The sequence below is a fragment of the Choristoneura fumiferana genome, chromosome 7 (assembly GCF_025370935.1).
Source record: "Choristoneura fumiferana chromosome 7, NRCan_CFum_1, whole genome shotgun sequence".
NCBI classification, from domain to species: Eukaryota; Metazoa; Arthropoda; class Insecta; order Lepidoptera; family Tortricidae; genus Choristoneura; species Choristoneura fumiferana.
Genome location: NC_133478.1, coordinates 5,160,793 through 5,184,873, shown reverse-complemented (window position 1 = coordinate 5,184,873; position 24,081 = coordinate 5,160,793). Strand labels below are relative to the sequence as shown.

General features: G+C 38.3%; 1 protein-coding gene across 1 annotated transcript in view; it reads left to right on the top strand.

Moving 5' to 3' along the window:
* Nucleotides 1-24,081, top strand: part of LOC141429566 (uncharacterized protein CG43867) — a 360,339-nt gene that overhangs the window by 240,701 nt on the left and 95,557 nt on the right. The window contains exons 4-11 of the mRNA XM_074089932.1: nt 14,563-14,658; nt 16,787-16,975; nt 17,759-17,878; nt 19,880-20,053; nt 21,217-21,316; nt 22,526-22,671; nt 23,179-23,304; nt 23,720-23,831. Of these exons, the coding sequence (XP_073946033.1) occupies nt 14,563-14,658; nt 16,787-16,975; nt 17,759-17,878; nt 19,880-20,053; nt 21,217-21,316; nt 22,526-22,671; nt 23,179-23,304; nt 23,720-23,831 (1,063 nt within the window). The remainder of the gene's footprint in view (nt 1-14,562; nt 14,659-16,786; nt 16,976-17,758; nt 17,879-19,879; nt 20,054-21,216; nt 21,317-22,525; nt 22,672-23,178; nt 23,305-23,719; nt 23,832-24,081) is intronic.

Here is a 24,081-nt window from a genome sequence, read left to right as displayed (position 1 = left end):
TCACATTTAATCAGGAGTATCATTATAATTAAATAAATATTATTAAGACGAGTTTAAAAAAAAATATCTAACCGTTCGGCCAATAATCTAACTAAAGCAATGTAAACTAAACTCTTTAATAGATACACCATGAAATTGATATTGCAGCTCGTACAGAATTGAAACTAATAAACCCCCCCTTTTTCAGCGGGGGGTTATAAAGGGAACATTCGATTAAACAGCGAGTGGGCACGCAGCCGCGCGATCGCCGTGTGCGGCATTAGCTGAAGTAATGGGCTACATTAAAGAAATAACGATAACATACAACATACATACACGTATATAAATGGAGTGACTCTTTAAAAATGAAGTAGCGGTTTGCTCTTTTAGATAAAAATACATAGATAATTATATTTAATCTATTATAACCGCGGTTGCCTAGTGATTTGATTTTATGTCTCAAACTATGTTTATACAAAATTTCATCTAAATCGGCTGAGCGGTTTTAGTGTGAAGAGTTAACAGACAGACAGACCGACCGAGTTAAATACTTTCGCATTATAAATTGATTTTAGTACGAATAGGTTGTTCATGGATGTATTAAACAACTGCAATGCAAAGAAAGTAAGCCGCGGTGGCCTAGTGGTTTGACCTATCGCCTCTCAAGCAGAGGGTCGTGGGTTCAAACCCCGGCTCGCACCTCTGAGTTTTTCGAAATTCATGTGCGGAATTAAATTTGAAATTTACCACGAGCTTTGCGGTGAAGGAAAACATCGTGAGGAAACCTGCACAAACCTGCGAAGCAAATCAATGGTGCGTGTGAAGTTTCCAATCCGCACTGGGCCCGCGTGGGAACTATGGTCCAAGCCCTCGGATCTTGTTCTGAGAGGAGGCCTGTGCCCAGCAGTGGGACGTATATAGGCTGGGATGGGATGATGAATGCAAAGTAAAACCCCATTTAGACAACTTGCCTGCAAGTTTCACTACATTGCTACCGCAATTTGTTTGATGAACTGAATTCATTGTCCCTCAATAGTTCGCAATGTAACGCAACTCGCATTCAAGTTCTTGTATCGTCGAAATGGGGCTTAACGCCTTGATCCATCAATTACGTATCTAAATAAATGAACAGTTTATAAAAAGCTCAAATAAAAAATCGAATCTCTAACCAACAGAAAACACACGGAGCCATGTTTCACCAGCTTATTTCCCGTTGCGACATTTTCTAACACCATCCTCCAAAAACATCCAATTCCATTTTGGCATGGAACCTCATCATTTCAAGGCTCCAGCCTTGGCAATGTATACCTTCAGGCTATCCTGGACCTAGTCCAAGATGCGTCATATTGTTGTCTATGACTATCACAAAAACTTATTGCAGTCGTGCCATTTCAATTTGAATCTTGTACGGTTGAACATAAAATCCTATCTACCCGCAAAACGGAGCTTTCTTTTGCATCGTTTCATGCCGGTGGATGAAAATGGAACTAATACTTTCACGCACTTAGATGTGAGAGTAACGAAGATAGTGGCGCAAGTTTTAACCGCATTGTTAAATTTGTTCGGTTATCGTTGAATTTATACCGACGCGTCGCAGTAAATATACGCTGGCGCCATAGAATAAAGGACTTTTCATTTTTGCTTTAACTTTATGTGCAATTAGATATCTCCACTTTATTAGATCTTAACTGGACATAATCAGATTGTGGAATTAAACGGAAGTGTACTGAGCTAATTGATTCTACACAGGATGTTTTCTTTCAGAAAAAAAAAACTAAGTAGTTTAGTAATTTATAATAACATTCGAAATTTCTACTATTATTAGGATCTAGCCTGTTCAGAATATGTCTTTACGAAAAATGAGTACTTAATTATCAGTTAAAAATTGATTTATTTTGATTTCGCAGTAAACTAATACCTACACTAAAATACTGTAATTTACAATACAATACAATGATTCTTTAAAATTAACTTATTTGAAATAATAATATAATATTTTATTTTTTATTAATTTTTAATTTATTTAACTTTTGGGAACCAAAATCGCTTAATGCTTAGTGCTTATAATATTTAATATTCGTCAGCCTAGTTTTAACTGACTTCATAAAAGAAGTTTCTTTGTACGAACAAAAACCAAAAACCTTCATACAAACGACTGTATGAAGGTTTTTGTTTCCTAATCTGTGCTCGAATAACAAACACCTCCATAAATAAAAATTCTCAGAATTAATAAACCACTCAATGTGTCAAATGGTGCGAATAATAAGAAACTTATTCTATGCATAAACAATAAGCAACAAGAGATAATTGTTGTTTACAATTACAACCGCCATTACTAACACTTATTAATACCAATGAATCAACTAAGCACCTACTAATCTCTCGACAGAACTACTATTTTTAAAAGAACGTAGGTATAAATACATCGTATGACTGTATCAAGTTCTTAGCGTGAGTTCCCAGTAGCTCTCTACTGTAAACGTCGCGTGGCGCATATTCCTTTCTTGGGGTTATTTATTTTTAGGGTTCCGCATATCAAAAGGAAAAACGAAACCACTATAGGATCACTTTGCTGTCTGTCTGTCCGTCTATCAAGACCCCTTTTCTACTACTTAGGTACTTAATAAGTAGGTACTTAGGTCTGCTACTCTTTGAAACGTTGAAAAAAACGAATATCTAAGGCAATGCAATCAGAGACAGGTATCTGGATGGTATGGGCTTGTTCAATGGAGGTGTAAATGTCAAGTCAACCGCTTTCAGAAGAAGCGATGCTGATTTACAGATTCATTAGACAGGCATTTGCATTTGCATCCAGAGACGTGGTTTCAGTGCAAGGGAGAACGTAATAATCTGTAGTGTGGTGTATTTGTATATAACTGAGGCAGACATAGTCACATTTGGTGTACTAAGCCTCGTTAAAATATTACCATTTAAAAAAAAACTAAAAATACAGTCATTAAAAAAGTTGCTTCCATACAAATTTACCTATAGGGTACCAAATACCTATAGAATACTTCCGGTTTTCCTTGAAACTTGGTATGAAGATAGTTTTTACAGCACAAGCAATAAAAAAAAATCTTAATTTTTGATGGCTGCCATTCTATGTTGCCATTGTATATGTGTTGACGACCGGATGGCTAAGTGCTTAGAGCACCTGACTACGAAGCTTGAGGTCCTGGGTTCGAATCCCGGCCGGGGCAGATATTTGTGTGAATAACACGAATGTTTGTTCACGGGTCTTGGATGTTTAATATGTATTTAAGTATGTATTTATCTATATAAGTATGTTTATCCGTTGCCTAGTATCCATAGTACAAGCTTTGCTTAGTTTGGGACTAGGTCAATTGGTGTCAAGTGTCCCATGATATTTATTTATTTTATTTATGTCAGTTAATCGTCTAAAATTACCCCACACTGCTCTACTAATGTCCAATCCACCTGTACGTACATATTATTTAATGACACATTTACGAGTACACAGCAAAGTCCATTTGACCAATACCACCTTAGCAACTCAGAAACGACAATTTACTATGAAATAGTTCCATAATCGCTCATGATTCACATGATGCGCTTGTAAAATGTACATTTTGTATTCTAGTCTGTTCCGCTCTGATATAGTGAGCGCTTCTTTATTACAAACGCAAATAATGATATGAAATGAAGGCGACATTTACATTTCCATGCTATGATGAACTGTGAATAGAATTATCATAAAATGAACTTGTAATTTCTGTAGTGCTCTGTGAACACTTTTGGTAAAGAGCCTTAATTCTCCTAAATTTTATATAAGTAATGTATATGTGAAGCCGTGGTGGCCTAGTGGTTCGACCTATCGCCTCTCAAGCAGAGGGTCGTGGGTTCAAACCTCGGCTCACACCTCTGAGTTTTTCGAAATTTATGTGCGGAATTACATTTGAAATTTACCACGAGCTTTGCGGTGAAGGAAAACATCGTGAGGAAACCTGCACAAACCTGCGAAGCAATTCAATGGTGCGTGTGAAGTTCCCAATCCGCACTGGGCCCGCGTGGGAACTTATGGCCCAAGCCCTCTTGTTCTGAGAGGCCTCTGCCCTGCAGTGGGACGTATATAAGCTGGAATGATGAATGTATATGCATCTAAACTCTTTATTGCGCAAAAAATGAAATTATATTAAAAATACAATTGTCAAATTTTGAGATACAAGTACCTACAAAGGCGGACTTATCCTTTAAGGGATCTCTATTTTATCCATCATGAGTAAACTAAGTATTATCAAGTATTACCTATTGAAAGTATCATTTATCGTTATTCTGTGATTCTTGCGTGAACTATACAACTCTTCAGGATCAAATATTTGTTGTATCCTGAACCATGACTATACTTCGTTGTTTTTAGCATCAGAAAAAAGGTAAACAATCTTGACGAGTCGTTTTATTGAAAAACGCTTTTAAAAAACAGTAACTATTACTTATGATAGTAAAATATTGTAAATGATCATGTCCTTGCTAATTGTTACATATTTGCTGTGACTTATTTTCGAAAGGGGTTTTTCAATAAAACGACACGTCAAGAACGTTTACCTTCATTGTAATGCTAAAAAAATGAAGTATATTTCATCATTCTATACATAGATTAGACCGACGTGATATAGTTCGTTTCAAACTCATGGTATATTTTTGCAAAATTTCCTTCAAATCCGCTCAGATGTTAACGCATGATTAAATCACAAATAATGTTTTATAGCTAGGGTTCATTAAAATTAGTTCTGCCGTATAGTATATGAGATATTGAACTTTGAAAAAAGGGTTATTTACAGAAACTCATTCGACAGCAGGAAAATCTTAATAACTGTTATTAAAAGTACAATTGAAGTAAAAACTATCCTAAAAATATCTTAACTTCATAATACAATTTGCCCAAGCCTTGACCATGCGGAAGAGTATAATTTTTAACCTAGGGACATCTGTTGCATCACTTAGGTAGAGCCCCTCAAACACTTCCAAAACGAAAATTTGCTTACGTTACTATTGTCAAAAACGACCTCTACAATGGACTGCCGAATATTCAGGTCAATACTCACAAGAATAGAAGGAAAATTATTGACAAATAACATGATAATAAATTTTGCGCCAATTCAGATCATCACTCTACCACGAACCATTAAAAAAAAACGATAGCTTGCACACATCTTTCAATTTTCAAGCCACAAGACATCGCTCGCTTTAAAAATAAACATGCAACTGCATATTAAAAGCACTATGTAAATATCGATCCTTGTGAACGTTGCACGTCCTGTAGGAGTAGGAGAGTTAGTTCGCTGCCGTGCCGCAACGAGCGCGCACGTCGCGTACCATTTTAGTAAGCGCTCTCTCCACTTAGAAATTCCGTTGCGTTTATACCCGCGGGATTGAGTTCCGTTGTGAATGTGACTTTATGAATTGGATTTCGAATTTGGAATCGGTCAAGATGGTGGGACGGGGAGGTAATTTTTTTAATCGTTTTTAAGTTTAGAAATATATTTTTTTAAGAAATTATTACGCACCAATATTTTGATATCCCAACTTTTTTCTATCAGAAACTAACCGAGTAAATAGCGGAAAATTTGTTTTACTAGTGTAATTCGATCTAACTTGGATTAACTTGGATTGATGACCCTGTTTACTTGCTGAGAAAAAAAACCTTGTTGGAAATAGTTAAAAATTATATTTTAATTTATTTTTGAGACATTTTATTATGGTTATTTGTGTAAAAACTAAACGTTTTAACTCACTATAATTGCAGTTTTCGGTTCTAATAAAATAATATGTGATAAAAGTTTAAATATTTCTAAGTTACTCGTAAGGTGTAGGTACTTCAAAAATTTCTTTAAGAACTCTGGCTTAAAAGAAATAGAAACAGATACCTGACTAGAATACTTTTTAGCAGTTGGAACGCACCGATCAAAGAAGTTTTAGCAATTTTATTGGGTTGGCTTTACTTAACTTCGCAGTATTAACGTAAAGCAAAAGGCAGAATTGTAACTGTCGCAAAATTTATTCTAATTACAAGAGTTATGGAGGTAAAATGAGCAGTTGGTTAATTTAAAGCTTATGCCTTAACGTGGCAGGAGACAACTGACTTGAAGAGTTCCATTTTGAACCAGATTTTATACCGATTATGAAATTTGCAGGTTTGCATGTGGTAGGACCTTGTGCAAGGTCCGCCCGGATTGCTACCACCATCTTGCTCGTTAATCCTGCCGTGAAGCAGCAGTGCTTGCACTGTTGTGTTTCGGCGTGGAGAGCAAGACAGCCGGTGAAATTACTGGCACTTGAGGTATCCCATCTTAGGCCTCTAGGTTGGCAACGCATCTGCAATCCCCCTGGTGTTGCAGGTGTCTATGGGCGGTGGTGATCTCTTACCATCAGGAGACCCACTTGCTCGTTTGCCATCCAATCGAATAAAAAAAAAATTTAGATCGCATTATCACCGTCACTTGTCGCGTGAGGAACCCTCGGTGCGCGGCTCTTCCACTTCCCTGGCTTTCTATCCCACGGGAACATTGTACGCAATCCGAGCTGCGCAAAACTAGTGAGACATATTTCCTTGCCTGTAACCGGTCGGCTTGCTAATTATTAACCCGGGACTTGCAAAGTTAATTAGAACTTGAACCGAAGGATACGTACGTAGAATACATGAAGACGTCTTAATTCTGTTTTGTGGGCTTGTTTGTAAAGGATTTACTTATGATGATTTTCATGTAAATACCTAGTGATATTGTCCGCGCTGTCCTCGGTTTTAGAGAAGGATGGACCATATCTCTGTCCGTGAGTGTCGTAAAAGGCGATTTAAAGTTACACCTCATTAGAGCCACCCGGCACCTGACTAGCACCGCCTTCGGTGTCCACTCCTTGTCGACAGGTGGTCCACGGGTGGACGCCGCGTTGCCAACGAGTGGACCTCGCGTGGTCCACGAATTTCCTAGTAGTCACTATGGCGGCGAGCAGCGGGCTGTCACCGAGTGGTCCACTCGCCGTCCGCGCGTGGCAACCTCGCGGGGCGATCCGGTGACGCTACGGAGTTGATGTACTTAGTGAGCGCATACCCATATAAATCCATATGAAGAATACTAACCGCTCGAGGCCAGGCGGTGCTGGTCGGGTGCCGCACTTCCGATTCCAGCACTACGATGTTGAACGCAAGGGGAACCACCACATTATTTTCCCAAGAAAGTCGTCATGAAGGTTCACTGCTGATCCTAAACTAATAACCACGACCACTCTGTCAAGTCAAGAGTGTAACGAATTAGAAGAAGAATGCAATTAAAGTCACTAAGGGGCTGTTTCACCACCCATTGATTAATTGTATTTGACGGAGAAATTTAATCAATGGACGGTGAAACACGAGTGGCTTGTTCGTAATTTCTCTATGATATCACATCAAATATGAGGAAATCCAAATAAGAACTAAAGTATGACTTAAAATACACGTTCGCCAACATTCCGGACGTTCATTAAATTTCTGATCGAAATTAGTATTTTTTAAATTCAGAACGACGAAGGATTGAATTAATTTGGCCTAAATACCAGGAGTCCGGATGTCTCGCATCCGAGGGCACTTTGATCTGTTTTTGGCGCCAAATGGAGCGGGACGCTTGTTCCAGTCGGTTGGGATTGACAAACAGGGTTTGAAAACATCGTGCGTGAATTAAACCAGATACCTATCCATCGTTCATTATGAAAGAGTTGGTTTTTTGTCGGTGTAGTCTCTCTCAGTTCGGCCCTTTCCTTTTAAAAAGGTACTGACGATTTTTCACCCACGTTCACTTCGTTTATGTGAGGTCGTGAAGCAGTTGTTTTTGTCCTACCTAATGCCATTCTCAAACAACAAAATTTCCAAATTTAAAGGTAGTTAGTTACACATGCTTATAAGCATGCTTATTAGCATGCTAGTACCTGCAGTACAGCTAATGTTACACATGCTTGTTACTAGCAAGAAATCATGCTACCATTGAGCAAATGCTACCTACTAGCATGTGTGTAGGACACGTGCTACTATTAAGCATGCTTTTTGTCATACTGATACTTCAGGTATTAGCATGCTTATTGCCCTTATAAGCATGCTTATTAGCATGCTAGTAACGAGCATGTCTAAGGCGGCCTTGCCTGTGTGCCACTAAAAAGCATGCTTAATAGTATGATTTTTTTTATTGGAATCTTTTTGTATTTTTTATTTCAACTCCAAATTAGTTACTTTTACGGCTATCCCGTGAAACCATATCGAAAATACAAACTGAGACATGGATGCACAGAAAACCAGAAAAAAAGACCAGCACTGGGAATCGAACCCAGGTCCTCAGCAATCCGTGCTGCGTGCTATAACCCCTACACCACTGCTGAACAGGAACCTGAGATATGTATGCATAGGAAAAATTCGTGTCTAGATTCCTGTCCAGCAGTGGTGTAGGGGTTATAGCATGCAGCACGGATTGCTGAGGACCTGGGTTCAATTCCCAGTGCTGGTCTCTTTTTCTGGTTTTTCTGTGCATCCATGTCTCAGTTTGTATTTTCGATATGCTTAATAATAGCACGTCCCTGTACACACATGCACATGCTAGTACGTAGCATTTGCTCATTAGTAGCATGCTTTCGTGCTAGTTACTAGCATGTGTAACAATGCCTTTATCTAGAAGTTTATTTAGTACCTATTTAATCTAAAAATTGACCTTCTAGCTTATTTCTGCAAACTCATATTTGTACAGTCACTAGCACCTTTGAGTAAGTATGTAACTAGTTGAATACTCAAAGCCAATATCTGACATAACAAAGCACGCAAAATATCTAATTCTAAGGACGGTATAGGACGTGTCGGATCGGATATTTTTGCACGCTCCGCTCCGCCGTGGCAGGTCACTCACTGTACCAAAGCCAAGAGAGAATACTTCAGTAAAATATCGTACAATAGACAATTACATATACCTGATTACCTATTATAGCATAACATCAATTTCTAGAACTGTCAACTTCTTTCAGCTACGTGTTTGAAACACTTTAAACCCAGTTGTTTGTTTTGAAACACTTTCTACCCGTAAACTTCACATCGCACATCGATGGTGTTAAAGAACCGCTTCCGATGGCAACTCGTCACTTTGATCTATTTCAAGCACCAAATGGAACGCGTCGCTGTAAACATTTAGATTGATTGCACTATAGCGAGAAAAACAAACCGTTGAGGGCTTTGGAGTGGCTCGCGTGTCCAAAGTACCCATTGAACAAACTAAAGAATCAGCAGGATCAGGATGATTAAAGTAGGTATTTCATTGTTTATTACAGTACCTATCCAATTAATATAATTTCTAATTTGGTGATTTGAAACAAATAATTAATATAATAACTTACATAAAAACTAAGCTCCGATATTATGAACTTGGCTGGCTGAAGTCCAATACCAACATAAACAATTAAAAAAATAAAACACACTTCCGGATAAACGATTTTTATGGATACGTTCAGTTGCGCTTTATTTTGAAAACTCCAATCAACTCCAAATTATTTGAGCGAGTGTATCGGTATTTTCAACATCGATTTTTGATGAACATTTATTTTCACGATAACTGAGATAAAAATAAAACAGAGTGCATCAACATTTACGTCTCACTATTTTTAATTCTACTTTATTACCCATTTCCTTAGTAAGGCATTTGTAAAATTAAAATGAACCATCATAGTTTCGTGTTGAATCAACAAGGAAGATTGCTATGTTACTAAACAACTCGGTTTAATTCGTGGTTTAATTAGACAGAGCTTCGTAATGAACGAGTTCGTATGTTTCCTCGTAAACGTATTTACTTGTTTGAATGCGGAGTGCAAATGCAATTTATGAATGGAAATCAAATATTTATAAAACAGCATTCGTGTTAATTTTGTGATACTCAAATATTAAAACGTTTTGTTTATCAAGAGATAACTAAAACATCTACTGAGTGTTTTTACAATTAAACTCAGCTTGCGGAGCAAAGCCAGGGAGCTTTACCAAGAATTAATTAGCACTATAAAGTTTTTTATTATCAATATGACGAAAGAAATATTGTGTACGTCGTGCGTGAGTGAAGTGTATTAAGTAATATGAAGGACCCTTTCCTTATGTTTGTGATGTGCTAAAGTTCTGATGAGTTCTGTTGACTCGTTTACTTTCCCAGCGAGTGCGAACTATATTTTATTTTCCTTGTCCTAAGCTTTACCGGATTTAGAAAGTTCTGGAATATTCCCGATATTAGTGGCGGCGTCCCCTCGTGCCGTGAGTCAGGCAAATTACGGCTCATGTGATTAATGTGTGCTATTCCTGGGTGTATCCATCCTTTGTTCTAACTTAACAACACTTAATTTTGTGTTTGGTCATGGTATTTCGTTTCAAATTTCACTTTAGGTTAGTTGAACTTGTCAAAAACAAATCTTTTCGTCGGGGATTATGAAGCCAGCATTTTCTTTTACGGTTTATCGCAAGAAACCAGCGCTGCTAGTTACTCTTCCGAAATGGCGGCAAGGCAAAGCCATTTCAGGTCCAATAAAAACTTGAATTTGCCCCAACGGCGTTTTTAAGGCTTTCATGTTTTTATGACGTTTGTTGTCTTTCCGTTGCTTTAATAAAATGCGTTTATTCAAATTCCCTGCTGTAACGTTAATTGATTTACTAGCATAATCGTGGAAGAAATCTGTGCTCGCTTCAGGTCGTTGCCCTGATTTTACTAGCTCGTAAAACCCACGTGTTTTATCACCGCTCTTAAGGAATCCTCGTTGGTACCTACCTGTAAATAAAGATTGACTGTAAAATTGGAAAAGATATCTAAAGAGCTTTCCATAAATTCAGCAACGGAAATTTGACAAAGCTACCTTGCAATTTGTGCGACTGTGCGTATTTAAATATTAACGCATCTAATTAAATTAATGCCCTTTTATAATACTTTTATTTTTATAAAAAAAATCTTCTCTTACTAATTTACTGCCACAAAAGTGAATGCGAGGAATATACTTGTGAATTTTGAATAAGTTACTGACAATATTGCTTACGTTATACAGTTAAATGTATTCCGATGATCCAACCCTGAACTTTGTTTTTCATTTAGATAATTCTTGTCACTTTTATACCTATACCCTACACGTTTTAGTATCCCCAATGCTCCATCCACTCATGAAACCAGCAGGGCTACTGCAAATTAATTAAGTGGACTGTAGGACGAGAAATACGAACTACAGTGTGGCAAATAACTGGATAAAGGCTGAGACCTGTGGTTGAAGTACTCACCGAGACGTCTGCTGATGATGGTGCAGATCTTAGCTGTAGTAGCTGGCGCAGGCTCCCTCGATCTTCGGCTCATTCGAACTTACCTCCGACAAGGTTACCGTTAACCAGCAGAACTACCAAGATACAGCCAGGACAGTACTTCTTCCAACGGATCAGCCTTCTTCGAGCGTCCACACGTAGTTTACACAAAATTGAATATATTTAAACGACAACGACACGAAAACTAGGTACGATATAATTTGCGCGGCAACGCGCCGACATACGACACGACAGACTTTCCAATACGAGAGTGAGAGGGACGGTACGATACGAACTTCGATTTTCGAATTTTATAGTAGGCCCTCAGTATCAAGGATAAGTGACGATGATTCACGCGAAAGACTGCGTGAAACCGTCGGAATGCCTTTACGAGTACAGCTAACGCCGGAACGTGTGGATTTTATGCTTTATGGCGTAACATATCGTCCGATGTGTTACCTATATATATGCTGTATGTTGTTTAATGCTTAGTTAGTTATGTTGTGCGTTGTGTTGAAAGATATTAAGTTGCTTTACAGTTACTGTTAGTGATGATTTAGTGTTATTTTTTATCAGCTTTGGATTTCATATGTAATAAATGTAATAGTTCATTAAATTTGGCGCAGATTTTGTTACAAACGTGATACCAAATATTAACGTGAAAATACGTTTTAAGTAGCGTGTACTCGTATTACAAAGAGTATTTAAATAGATAAAATATGGTAAGAACAAAGTTTAGGGTAACATTCAGTACGCGAGCTTTGTTGGTAAATCAATTTTTCAAACTTGGCAACTATTTCTATGCCGCGAATCCTAAATGGCTTAAGTTTTTACGTTTTACGTCAAAGTTTTCGTAGGAACTTTGTTCCTCTTTGTTCACTTTCCAATAGAACCAAACAAAAGTAGGTAACTATACTTTTAATGTGACGATGATGATAGATCGTAATGTGTAGGTATCCGTGCGTAGGTAAGCCGTGGTGGCCAAGTGGTTTGACCTATCGCCTCTCAAGCAGAGGGTCGTGGGTTCAAACCCCGGCTCGCACCTCTGAGTTTTTCGATATTCATGTGCGGAGTTACATTTGAAATTTACCACGAGCTTTGCGAAAACATCGTGAGGAAACCTGCACAAACCTGCGAAGCAATTCAATGGTGCGTGTGAAGTTCCCAATCCGCACTGGGCCCGCGTGGGAACTATGGTCCAAGCCCTCTTGTTCTGAGAGGAGGCCTCTGCCCAGCAGTGGGACGTATATAGGCTGGGATGGAATGTGTAGGTATCTAGTCACTTACGAGTAGGTAACACTTCGCTTGTATTACATGAAGGCATCATGATCATAGTGCTTGTAACGCACTGGGAATGTCAATCGCATTCATAATTTGTTTCTCGCAAGGTAATGGATAAGAATACAGTACCCTTAGTGTAAGTTTTCGGTTACAAAATAGGTCTACCTCGCCTACGTCTCGATCGCGTTCGCGTTAAAATCTCAATTTGTATGGAAACACGAACAGCGCCTCTAGCGGAACGTTTGCGATGTTCGTGTTTCTATACAAATTGAGATTTTAACGCGAACGCGATCGAGACGTATTTTGTAACCAAAAAGTTACACTCAGGGCACTTAGATCGTAAATGCAATCGCGAGCGCTCGCACATTAGACAATAACGACCTCGTTTGCATTGCTTGTCATTGCTGCTATATCACTTGCACAGCACAGTGGCAAGAAGACTGTGCGTTGTAGAAATTCAGTGAGCCGCTTCGCCCAAACAAAGAAACAACACACTGGCTCGTAATTTAACCGTTCAAGTTAACACGATACGGTGGTAATCCGCCGGGGACGGCTCGGTTATTTCAATTCGGGGCTTTAAGCTTAATCCCCCACGATTGATTAATCCTCCCACCCTACACCGGCATGCACTGGAATGGTTGTCTGTATCACTAGCGCTAATTTACATTTAAATAATTTATTTGGTTTACGGTTTGTATGATGCAAATTGGGGATTATGGTCTGCTTTTATTATTATGATAAACTAGTTATTGCTCGTAGTTTCGTCTGCGTAGAATTGGTTAATCGCTATCCTGCGGGCACCAAAACGAATATAAAATAATGTAGGTAAGATTATCTAACAAAACAAATTCAGTTCACATTTTGCACGTAGAAGTCGTTTAACAGAGTTGAATACAAAAGCTTCGCGTAATAATTTGTACCACTGTCTAAAAAATAAAACCGTTTCCAGCTTAAAATTACAAAAATGTTAGGTATTTCAAACGCATTTAAACCTCAGATTCAGATGGATTCACAATACAGGGTTGCGGTTAATCTAGATAGGTAAGAAGTATGTCGCAGTATTCTAATAGCACTGAATAATGTAGCAATTTAGCAAAATTTACTTTGTGAAAAATTTCTAGTCCTTTGACACTAAAATAACTCTATTGTTCTGTAATGGAGCTGGTGTTGTAGACTGTGGTTTTTGACGTAATAGTTTGGCGTATTATTAGTCAGTTACTCAATGAAAAGCAATCGGTATGCTAAGATAAAAATATTTACCTATATCTATTTGATGGAGCCAGCACATCTAACACGCTCCTTAAAATTAGGGGATTTAAAGCTATTTTATCATACACTTAAGTAATGTAATAAATCTTTCTTAAATATTTAATTGCTTCAAGCGTTAGGTACTTTGCAGAGGTCCATAACAAATGGACTAGGTATACTATTTTACCTTTCTCCGCAACAATGCAAAAAGCAAGCAGATAGTTAGTTAGATTAATGTAGTTTTAAAATCATTGTTACACTTAGTTAAAACATAATATCTTATTCTTAGACCCGTTTTTATTTTTAAGTCGTAAGCCGAACTTCCATAGCAAGAGATTTCATTTTATTTAATAAATAAATTAAAAATAAATTTTACTTGTTCTCGCTCACGCTATGTAATCATCCCAGCCTATATACGTCCCACTGCTGGGCACAGGCCTCCTCTCAGAACAAGAGGGCTTGGGCTATAGTTCCCACGCGGGCCCAGTGCGGATTGGGAACTTCACACGCACCATTGAATTGCTTCGCAGGTTTCCTCACGATGTTTTCCTTCACCGCAAAGCTCGTGGTAAATTTCAAATGTAATTCCGCACATGAATTTGGAAAAACTCAGAGGTGCGAGCCGGGGTTTGAACCCACGACCCTCGCTACGTAATACACGCTATGTAATATTCCTAAATAACTCTCACATAACAATTAGCAGGAAACTAAAAGTGCTGGTAATAGTACCTACATAAATAAATATATAAAATGTTTTTTTTTTTTTGTTTCAGGTCCGCGCCATGGAGCAGCGGCTATGCGATTGGCCGGCGGGCGCTGACGGCGCGCCAAAAGCCATTACTCGACTCGAAGGACAGATCGAGGAACAGGTAAATTAATCAGAATTATACAAATAAATATTTTGTATATGATAGTGTTGTGAAAAACGCTCATTTCGAGGCTTAAAGACTCGAACCCTAAAGACTCCCGCTCGAGGCTTTACGACTCATAGGCCGCAAACACGGTTTTTTGCATCCATACGCATAAAATAAGCCAATTTAACTCTCAAATATAGTCGAGTCTTTAAGATTCTGGAGTATTAAGGGTTCGAGTCTTTAAGTCTCGAAATGAGATCCACAACTCTATAACTATTAAGTCATAAAAAAAATTAAACACGAATAACGTTTACGTAAACGCTATCTTTCGTTATTTTTAATCTAATTCCATATTAAATAGTCTTTGCGTGAATGCATCAATAAAACCTTGTCGTCACTTCCGGTCGAACGAAAGTCCAACTGGAGAACGAAACGCAGCTTTCAATTCAACGAAATAAAACGCCCCAAACGTCATTTAGCAAAGCAAGACAGGAACGTCAAAATGGAGTTTATATAGCTGCGATGTTTATTGTTTGGTTTTCAGTAAATTTATGAATGAAAATGCATGTAATAAATTCATTCCGACATGGCTTGCGTGGGTGGTTACAGTTTAATATCAAATCGTGCACGTGATTCATGGAGAAATGGTCTTTTTATTCCAGTGTAAATATCTATTGACATGGAGGTAAATCATTGAAAAGTTTCAGAATATTTTGTTTAGTACCTTCTTGTGAAGATTATTACTTTGTAAAATTACCTTCATATGCTAATTTTATAAGACTGTTTCAATTTCAAAAGCTCTGGTGTAGTATCCTTTAATAAATAGAAACAGCTTTAACGAGAACTATATTCCAATTGGATAGTTATTGCTCAGAGTAATTAGTAAAAGTTGTTAAGATTTGTTCCTGAGTTAGGCATTTGCGCAAATAATAGTCATTACTGTGCCTTATGGCAAAAACAAATCATGAATAAGTTTTTATCAGCAATTCCAAAACAAACCCAATTTTCTATTCAAAATGAATTTATATTATATAGAAATTGTAAAATTGCTCTAGGCTGCCAAATACCAATAATATAGTGATACATTATATTGATTGAGAAATGAGTGTGAGTTTCACATTTCACACTTAACATAGGATCTGTTATACCTATTCTTTTTTCTTATTGTAATAACTTGTCGATGATACTGCAATGCCGCGAAACCTACAAAAAGCAGCAAATTGAGATTTCATGGCCAGTATTAATATAAACACAAAGATATTTTAATTTGAACCGTCTCCTGAAAAAATAGTCATTGTTGGTTATGCTATATTGCAGTATCATCAAGGAACTCATTTATTTTATCTTACTTGTTTTTTTTTTTTTTTTTCTTAATTTTGAAAATATATTTACTTAATTTTGAACGTGTGGTGGCTACCTTTGTTTGATTTTATATTGTATTTTTTAGTTTTCACAATCCCTAGTGCAGAACTAACTTAATCAAATAGTTGTTTTTATTTCTACAAACCATTATTGCCTACGATTTCGTTTGCAAAGAATTAACTAATTACTACCCTATGGGAATTCTGGATATTAATCCAGATTATATAAGTGCAGTGCTGGCCCTGCGGTAGACTGGTAGGGCGTCATATTCTATTTTTAGTGCAATATAAAAAATTGGATGCCTTTTGAGAAGCGTGGAAGTAGTGTGACAATCTAGCTCTACCTTGATCAAGGGGTAGAGCCATGTGTTTGTGCACCCATTTTCATCCTTATATATTGAGCCATTATTATGTGATCAACAAACATCCAAACAACTTTACAAGCTTTCTGATCTATACTATCTATACTTAATATTATGAATAGGTAAAGTTTGTGAGTTTTTGAGGTTGCAAGGGGTAATCTCTGGATCTACTAAACCAATTTAGACAAAATTCGGTATGAAAATAGTTGGGAGTCCCGAGGAAAGACATAGGCTACTTTAGGTATAGCAATAAGCGAACCGAGTCAGGGGCAAAAGCTAGTTTATTGTAAGATTGGATATGATTTTTGTGGCACTTTTGTATTTTCTTTTATTTTACTTATGTGTAACTTATGTTCACGTAAATCACATACATAAATTAATAAAACATTGGGGGTTTGCTAACATTGTTCTTTGCCTCAGAAGCAGTTGCGGCTCCAAGACGCGAAGCAAGTGGAGGCGAAGGCGGCCCGCATCAAAGAGTGGGTCACCAACAAGCTGAAGGAACTGGAACAGCAGAACCAGCAGCTGCGAGAACAGAACCAGCGCTGCAACCAGCAGTTAGAACTGCTCCGGAACCATATCGCCACGCAGGGCACCAGGAACTCTGCGGTGAGTAAGGTTAGTTACATCTGTATTACTCAATCATCCTTTTAGATATAGTTAGTGTAGTCGCAATATCCGACATAAAGAAGCGTGTATAAATAACTTGATATGATTCTATTTCTAGGGCCCGTATGATGTGTCAGATATTTTTGCACACTACTCTATGGCAGATGTATATAGGCGACTGTACAGTCACCAGCACCGATATCTGACACAACAGAGTGTGCATAAATATCTGATACAACTCTATTTCTAGGGCCGGTATGATGTGTCAGATATTTTTGCACACTCCTCTATGGCAGATATATCAATGCAGGCGACTGTACAGTCACCAGCTCCGATATCTGACACAACAGAGTGTGCATAAATATCTGATACAACTATATTTCTAGGGCCAGTATGATTTGTCAGATATTGTTGCATGCTCTGCTGTAGCAGATATTACTGCAGGTGTAGAACCCTGTATAAGGGATTGACTTATCGGGTTTAGCATTATCCTGGTGGTCAATTTACAATAATCCATCTTTATCTAAATACTAGATGTTTTAAAATTTTTATGCATCTATGATCTAAGTAGAGCATAAATTGATAGATATTAGAAATATTAGATCTAGTAACAATCTATGATTTCAAAGCTATTATAGCATTTTTAACAACCTCCGGGTTTAATTTAATTTATCTACAAATATCTCTGCTCTGTATCAAAATACATTTAAAACTATTTATTTTCTTTACAAATCATACTTAGTAGATAATTTCACTCCTGAGTAACCCCCCGTTACCCGCCAGTTCCTCCCAACCCGAGCAAGCCTGTCCCTCGAGGTGCGGGCCGAAGAAGGCTCCCCGAGGGCCACTTCCAGCCTCTTGGCTGCCCATAGACGGAGATCAGAGAGCCTTGAAGGGCCACAGGTAGTTTGTAGATGGTTTACGTTACCTTGGTTCATGTTTCTGTTGTCTCATTTTTTTATCACTGTTCTTAGTTTTAGGTCTTAGCGATACTAAAACTCATAAAATGAGATCGATGTTATATTGTTATATATTGTGTTGAGGATGGTTCACGCTTGCAATATTATTGCTTAGTGTGTTTTGCTCTGACTTACAAAACTATCTTATAATAGTCTGCTTGCCGACAAATGATAAAAGAATAGTCGAAGCCCCATTCCAAAATGAAGTGGCGATATGGTGGCCGCGTCCGCTGATCGCCCGAGCGCGTTTGACAATAACTGACAAAACTCAGTACGAGTGACATAAGCGACGCCCGTCATACGTCATAAGGGGTTATTACACTTGTCTAAATTTAGGATCCTAAATGATTTAGAATCCTAATTTAGGAAAGTGTAATCGCGTTTAGTACTTGGCTAAAAATTAGGATTCTAAATCATTTAGGATCCTAAATTTAGACAAGTGTAATAAGGCCTTACAGTCTATTCGCCAAGACTTGACAACAACTTCTGACCATACATGGACTTCAATTGTTGTAAATAACACCTTCTCATTAAATCCATTTTTAATTTAAATTGATCAAAATCAAGGTAAAAGTTGTGACAGTATGACGATAGAGTCGATCTATTTTTATTATTGCACAGTTTTTAGAATATATTTTCTTTTTTTTTTATATCACATAAATTTAAGTGCAGTAAATTTAAGACACATTTAATTCAATAATTTTGGGTAGTCGAGTACTAATTATAGTTAAGTACTATTACTAAGCACTTAAGAAAGAGTTCACACAGAAATCTAAACGTGGTATTCTCTAAACAGACCATATATAAACTAAAACGAAAAAAAAATATCCTCCTTTTAACGGAGTCAGCTAGTGTTCCAAAAGACTTCACCAGAACCAGAAAAGGCACACCTCGTTTCTAGACGAGGCTTTGTAGGCACAAGGCTAAAAGCCTAAAAAGCTTTTTAGCTCCCAAGCCTAGTTACGTAGTAAACTTGACTTTGATACCCATTTGGCTACATATTTTATTAAAAGGCTCAGTCCTTTTCAAAAATTACGATACTCTCAAATAACTTAGGCCTTAGGCTATAGGCTTCCAACCTTCCAATCCTCCGAGCCTTATTAGGAACAAAACATAAGAGAAAAGGGTACAATTTTGATCACGCACCGCAGCACCTGTGAATCATGAACTGCTAAAATAAAAATAAAAACAGTATCAAGTGCGGGTAGTTTGAAACTGATACTCTACACTTCACTCGACTCGTGATCACAGCCGGTGTAATTTGGTCGAAACGTCGAGGTAATTGTAGCAATAAATAGTTTGTGATTAAGTTCCGAGTATTCTATAAATACCTACTTCAAAGTGACCTACCGAGCCCAGAAACGCATTTTTCCGTGCTTGGTAAAGGACTCTAGAGCCAGGCCCTATTATTACGAAGTGCAAATTCGAACTTCGCTACGATACGAACTTAGATTTTCGTTAGCTACCACCAACCGAAAAGGAAAAAAATCATTAGGGTTGAGATCAAACGAAAGTAAATTTTTCGAGTGGTGATTGTGAGTCGCATATATATTTTTGGTCGCGTAATTTATGCTGCATTCTGTTTTTTACAAAGTCCAGTTTGCGCCAAACGGCGACGCAAAATGAGTTTTACATAAAAAGGAATTTTGTATGAAACCAAAATTACGCGACTCACTACTCAAAAAAATATGTAGGTACCTACGTTCGATTGGCACTCGCCCTATTGTTATCTCTTCAAAATACTTGCAAGCGTACTTAAGCTGAGTTTAGACTTGCAAGAAAAATCCTGCAAGTTGCATTACATTGCGAGGCCGTAAAGCCAACGAGGTTGTAGTGGTCAATCGAGTGCCGGAATGTAATGCAACTTGCACGATTTTTCTTGCAAGTCTAAACTCGGCTTTATGAACATAACGCAGCTTTATTCATGCTTTATCATTTCCCACAGTTACCCATAGCCACAGCGGAGCCCCACTACAGTACGCCAGTCCGGCACCGCCGTAACCTCTCCATTGGGACGCCGAACATAGCGAGCGCAGCGCCGACGCCGCCCGCGCTCACTGCCATGAACAGAACCATGGACGAACGGACCACTGCCAGCCTGCTGGCTGAAGATTTAGCTGTGAGTAGGATCTTATCTATACTATATGTATGTACTATGTCATAGATCAGTGTTTTTCAAACTGTGGGTCGCGACCCCCGGGGGTCGTGGATGACCCTTAGGGGGGTCGCAGTCGCATCGTTATTGTGTATGATTATTCAATATTTATATTATTAACGTAATACAAACAATTAAAAGTGGAGGGTCGCCAAATATTTTTCAGACCCAGGGGGGTCGCGTCCTGAAAAAGTTTTAAAATCACTGTCATAGATCATCCTCATATGAGCTTGGCACTTGTCGGTGAAGTAATCGCCATTCTGTACGCCTTTCTGCCAATGCTTTGAGTTACTGATACCCCTTCGGCCACTTTGGAAACCAAAGGTTCGAAACCAGTTTAGAAAACAGAATTAGTTTTCTTTTTCGGAAACCTGGTTTCGAATGAAGAAAAATAATTCTGTTTTCAAAACTTGTTACCCATACAGAATATAGAATCTTCTTTTGAAACTCATTCACAAATTTCAATTTCCCAATTTTAATCGACACAGAAACATAGGTGCGTAAGGCTCACAAGCGTTTTGCCCGCTCGCTCCAGTGTGTTATGAATATTGGATGCATACGAACGATGGCCCATTTCTACTAATATAAGGATGAATACTTCACTTCAAAGATAAACTACTTGTATCAGAAGTTGACGCAAATAGTTATTGTATGCATCAATATTCATAACACAATGGAACAGGCGGGCAAAACGCTCGTGAGCCCTACTCAGGTAGGTTTAGGTTATGTTAAATTTACAGCCAGAAGGGCCAAAACTACATAAAAGTAGTTATCAGTAACACTGTGTCTGTGTCGATTCTGATTGAAAAAAAAAACAGTGGACGCCTTGCGGCTGATCTATGATGACGACAATGATGATGATGACGTAATAGGGATGTTGACACCATTAAAAAATAATTCGAAGACTCGACTCCAGTAAAATAACGCTTTATTTTAGCCCTGAAAACCAGATTAATTTTCAATTAACTGCAAAATTAGATTTTTTGTTGCTTTAAAACCAATCAATAGTTAGTTGATTGAGTGTGCGAACAAGTGACGTCATAAGTTGCTTTTTCCATTCAAACTCTATGGGAGAATTGTGATTGGTGGTGTCAACATCCCTATTGAGTTAACGTTCTTTGTTCTAGGCTGCCGTGGAGAACTTAGTGGTGTTGCCGACGACACCAAATACGTCAACTGATGGCGATACCACCCACGACTACGCAGAAATCTACACGCCCAGCAGAGGTACTGTGTGCTTGGTTTTTGTACTGCAACCACCATCGAATTTTTACAAGATTTTATTTAAGTACTAGCTTTTTTTTTAATATTAAAAAATATATATTTTAAAATAAAAAGTTTAACAGATAGTTCTATTCTTATAGGAGCTACTAGTCTATGGTATTTAAAAGCAACATGGATTTCCATTATAACTGGAATAGTACAGAGAGCTCTCCACGCGAGTTGTAATAATAGGTGACATTATTTACCGGCACGGATAATACCGACATGTAAATACCGACCCGATATTTCGTGTACACGCCCATAAAAACTGGTGTCAAACTGACATAGAGTTTCTATGGGCGTGTCACAAAATATCAAAGTCAAAGTCAAAATATCTTTATTCAATTTAGGCTAAAACAAGCACTTATGAATTAAAAAAAAATCTACCACTGGTTCGGAAATGCCTCTGTTGAGAAGAATCCGGCAAGAAACTCAAAGGGGTATATTTTTTTAAACAGATTTACAATATTATTAAATGATATAACATCACAAGTATTTAACACAACTTTATTTTTAACACAGTAGGTTCGCTATTTGAAGGGATCGCTAATGCGGATCGGAATTATTTCCAAATATCCCTGTCCATGATATAATCATTAACTTTATAATACGCCTTTGATATTAATGTCTTCTTGACAATAGATCTGAATTTTGTATCCGTTTTATTTATAATATTTTTTGGAATTTTATTATAAAAACGTATGCAATTTACCAGAAACGACTTTTTGGTTTTAGCCAGTCTGTAAGATGGAACGCCTCCCTGTGTTTCTAGTAGCCTTTGGCTTATCGACGTTAGTGGGAAAATCACATTATGTTCTTCCTTACATACATGATTATTTCAAAAACATAAAGCGACGGCAGGGTTAGGTTAGGATACCTGTTTCCTTAAAAAAAAGATCTTAAAGATTCACGCGTTTTCAAATTATAAATTGCTCTAATTGCTCTCTTTTGTAAGATAAAAATTGACTCAATGTCTGCAGCAGATCCCCATAAAATAAGGCCGTACGAAATAATGCTATTAAAGTAAGCAAAATACACCAACCGTGCCGTCGCCACATCGGTTAGCTGCCGTATTTTCTCAATCTACCCGCGATTGCTATGACTATCATGTCGGTATTATACGTCCGGTAAATAGTGTCACCCGTAACAACACATTGTCCGGTTTTTTTCTAGAGCGCACACCGGCGTGGCAAGGATGCGTGGCGGTGCAAGGCAGCCGCGGTGGCTCCTCGACCGGCGACTCGTGCGCCAGCGAGCCTCCGCGGCCCCCCACGCCGCCCCTCCACCGGTTCCCCAGTTGGGAGGCCAAGATATACCAGGTAACTAAGCTCTGTCGCGTCCGGCTTAAGGCCATAGGCGTATATAGAGGGGGGGCCGGGTGGGCCGTGCCCACCCCAGTATGGTCTCGTGCACACCATAGGATGTTGGGCTAATACGCAAAATTCCAGGCCAGGCCCCCCCCCTGAAAAATAACCCTAGATACGCCAATGCTTAAGGCTGCCTGTCTACTGGAGCGAGGAAGTAATGCGGAGCGGAGTCGCGGACTGTTTTTCCATTCGGGGAGCTTCCCCGCTTTCTCACTCGCGCTCGTTTCTCCGCCCCGCTTCCCCGCTCCGCTTTTTTGTATGAAATTTAGCTATTTATCTAACTCCCTGTCCACAAAAGAGGAGGGGAGATTTTAAGCAATTCTATTGGTGGATTCTTATCCGGCTCACCGTTCCGCTGCCAGCAGGTTTTACTCAACTCTCATAGGTTAGCGGGAGTAAGTGCCAGTCAAAACTAAGCTATACCATTCAAAGTTATTTATATAGTGTATCGCGTTCTAGGTGGCCGACGACGGTCTACAGCAATCCGTGGAGGAGGAACTGAGCCCCCCGCCTTGCGTGCGGCCTATGCACGAGTCCACCAGCTACCAAGACATCTCCGTGCCAGTCTATGCCACTGTCAAAGGGGTCAGTATAGGTTCTTAATGATTTGATAAATACATTAGAAGGAAATATAAAATTTATAAAAAAATAACACCTAATAGTATAAGTTTGGGCCCCACTTAGCATAATGTTACGGCAAGCCACAACGCCGTTTTTCAAATAGATACGTCTTTCATATGTTTTTCTTATCTTGTAAATAATTCATGTTTTCGAATTATAACGTAACAATTTTTCGTTCTGTGTTGTATACTTTGTCAAATAGATTATTATAATTGAAATTTGAGCGTTTGTGTGCCATTACAAAAAAGACCGCAAGCGGTGAGCGAGTGAAGCGAGCGACAAATTATGGGTCGAAGAGAAAACGACTCTACGACTCTAGCGACGACTAATGAAGGAGCGAAGCGAAAAAGCAAATTTAAACTCTATTATGTTTTTACAGCGAGCGAGCCAAATAAGGTCCATGCCTTTTACGGGCGATTCGTCGGACGATTCTTCGGATGGAGAAGAATCTATGGGGGTCACTGTACATAATACGCCGCACCACATTTTTGGTAAGTGTGCGATGTCACAACACCATTTTTATAAACAGGCGTCCTTCAAATTCAAATTCAAAATGATTTATTCAGTAAATAGGCCGCAATGGGCACTTTTACACGTATTTTTTTAAACTACCAGCGCTTTCGGAAAGACCATCATTGCCAAGAAGAATGCGCCGCAAGAAACTTGGCAGAAAGTCATTTTTTCATAATAATGTAATTACAAATAAAATACTTAAAAACTATATTATACAATTAAAGAAAA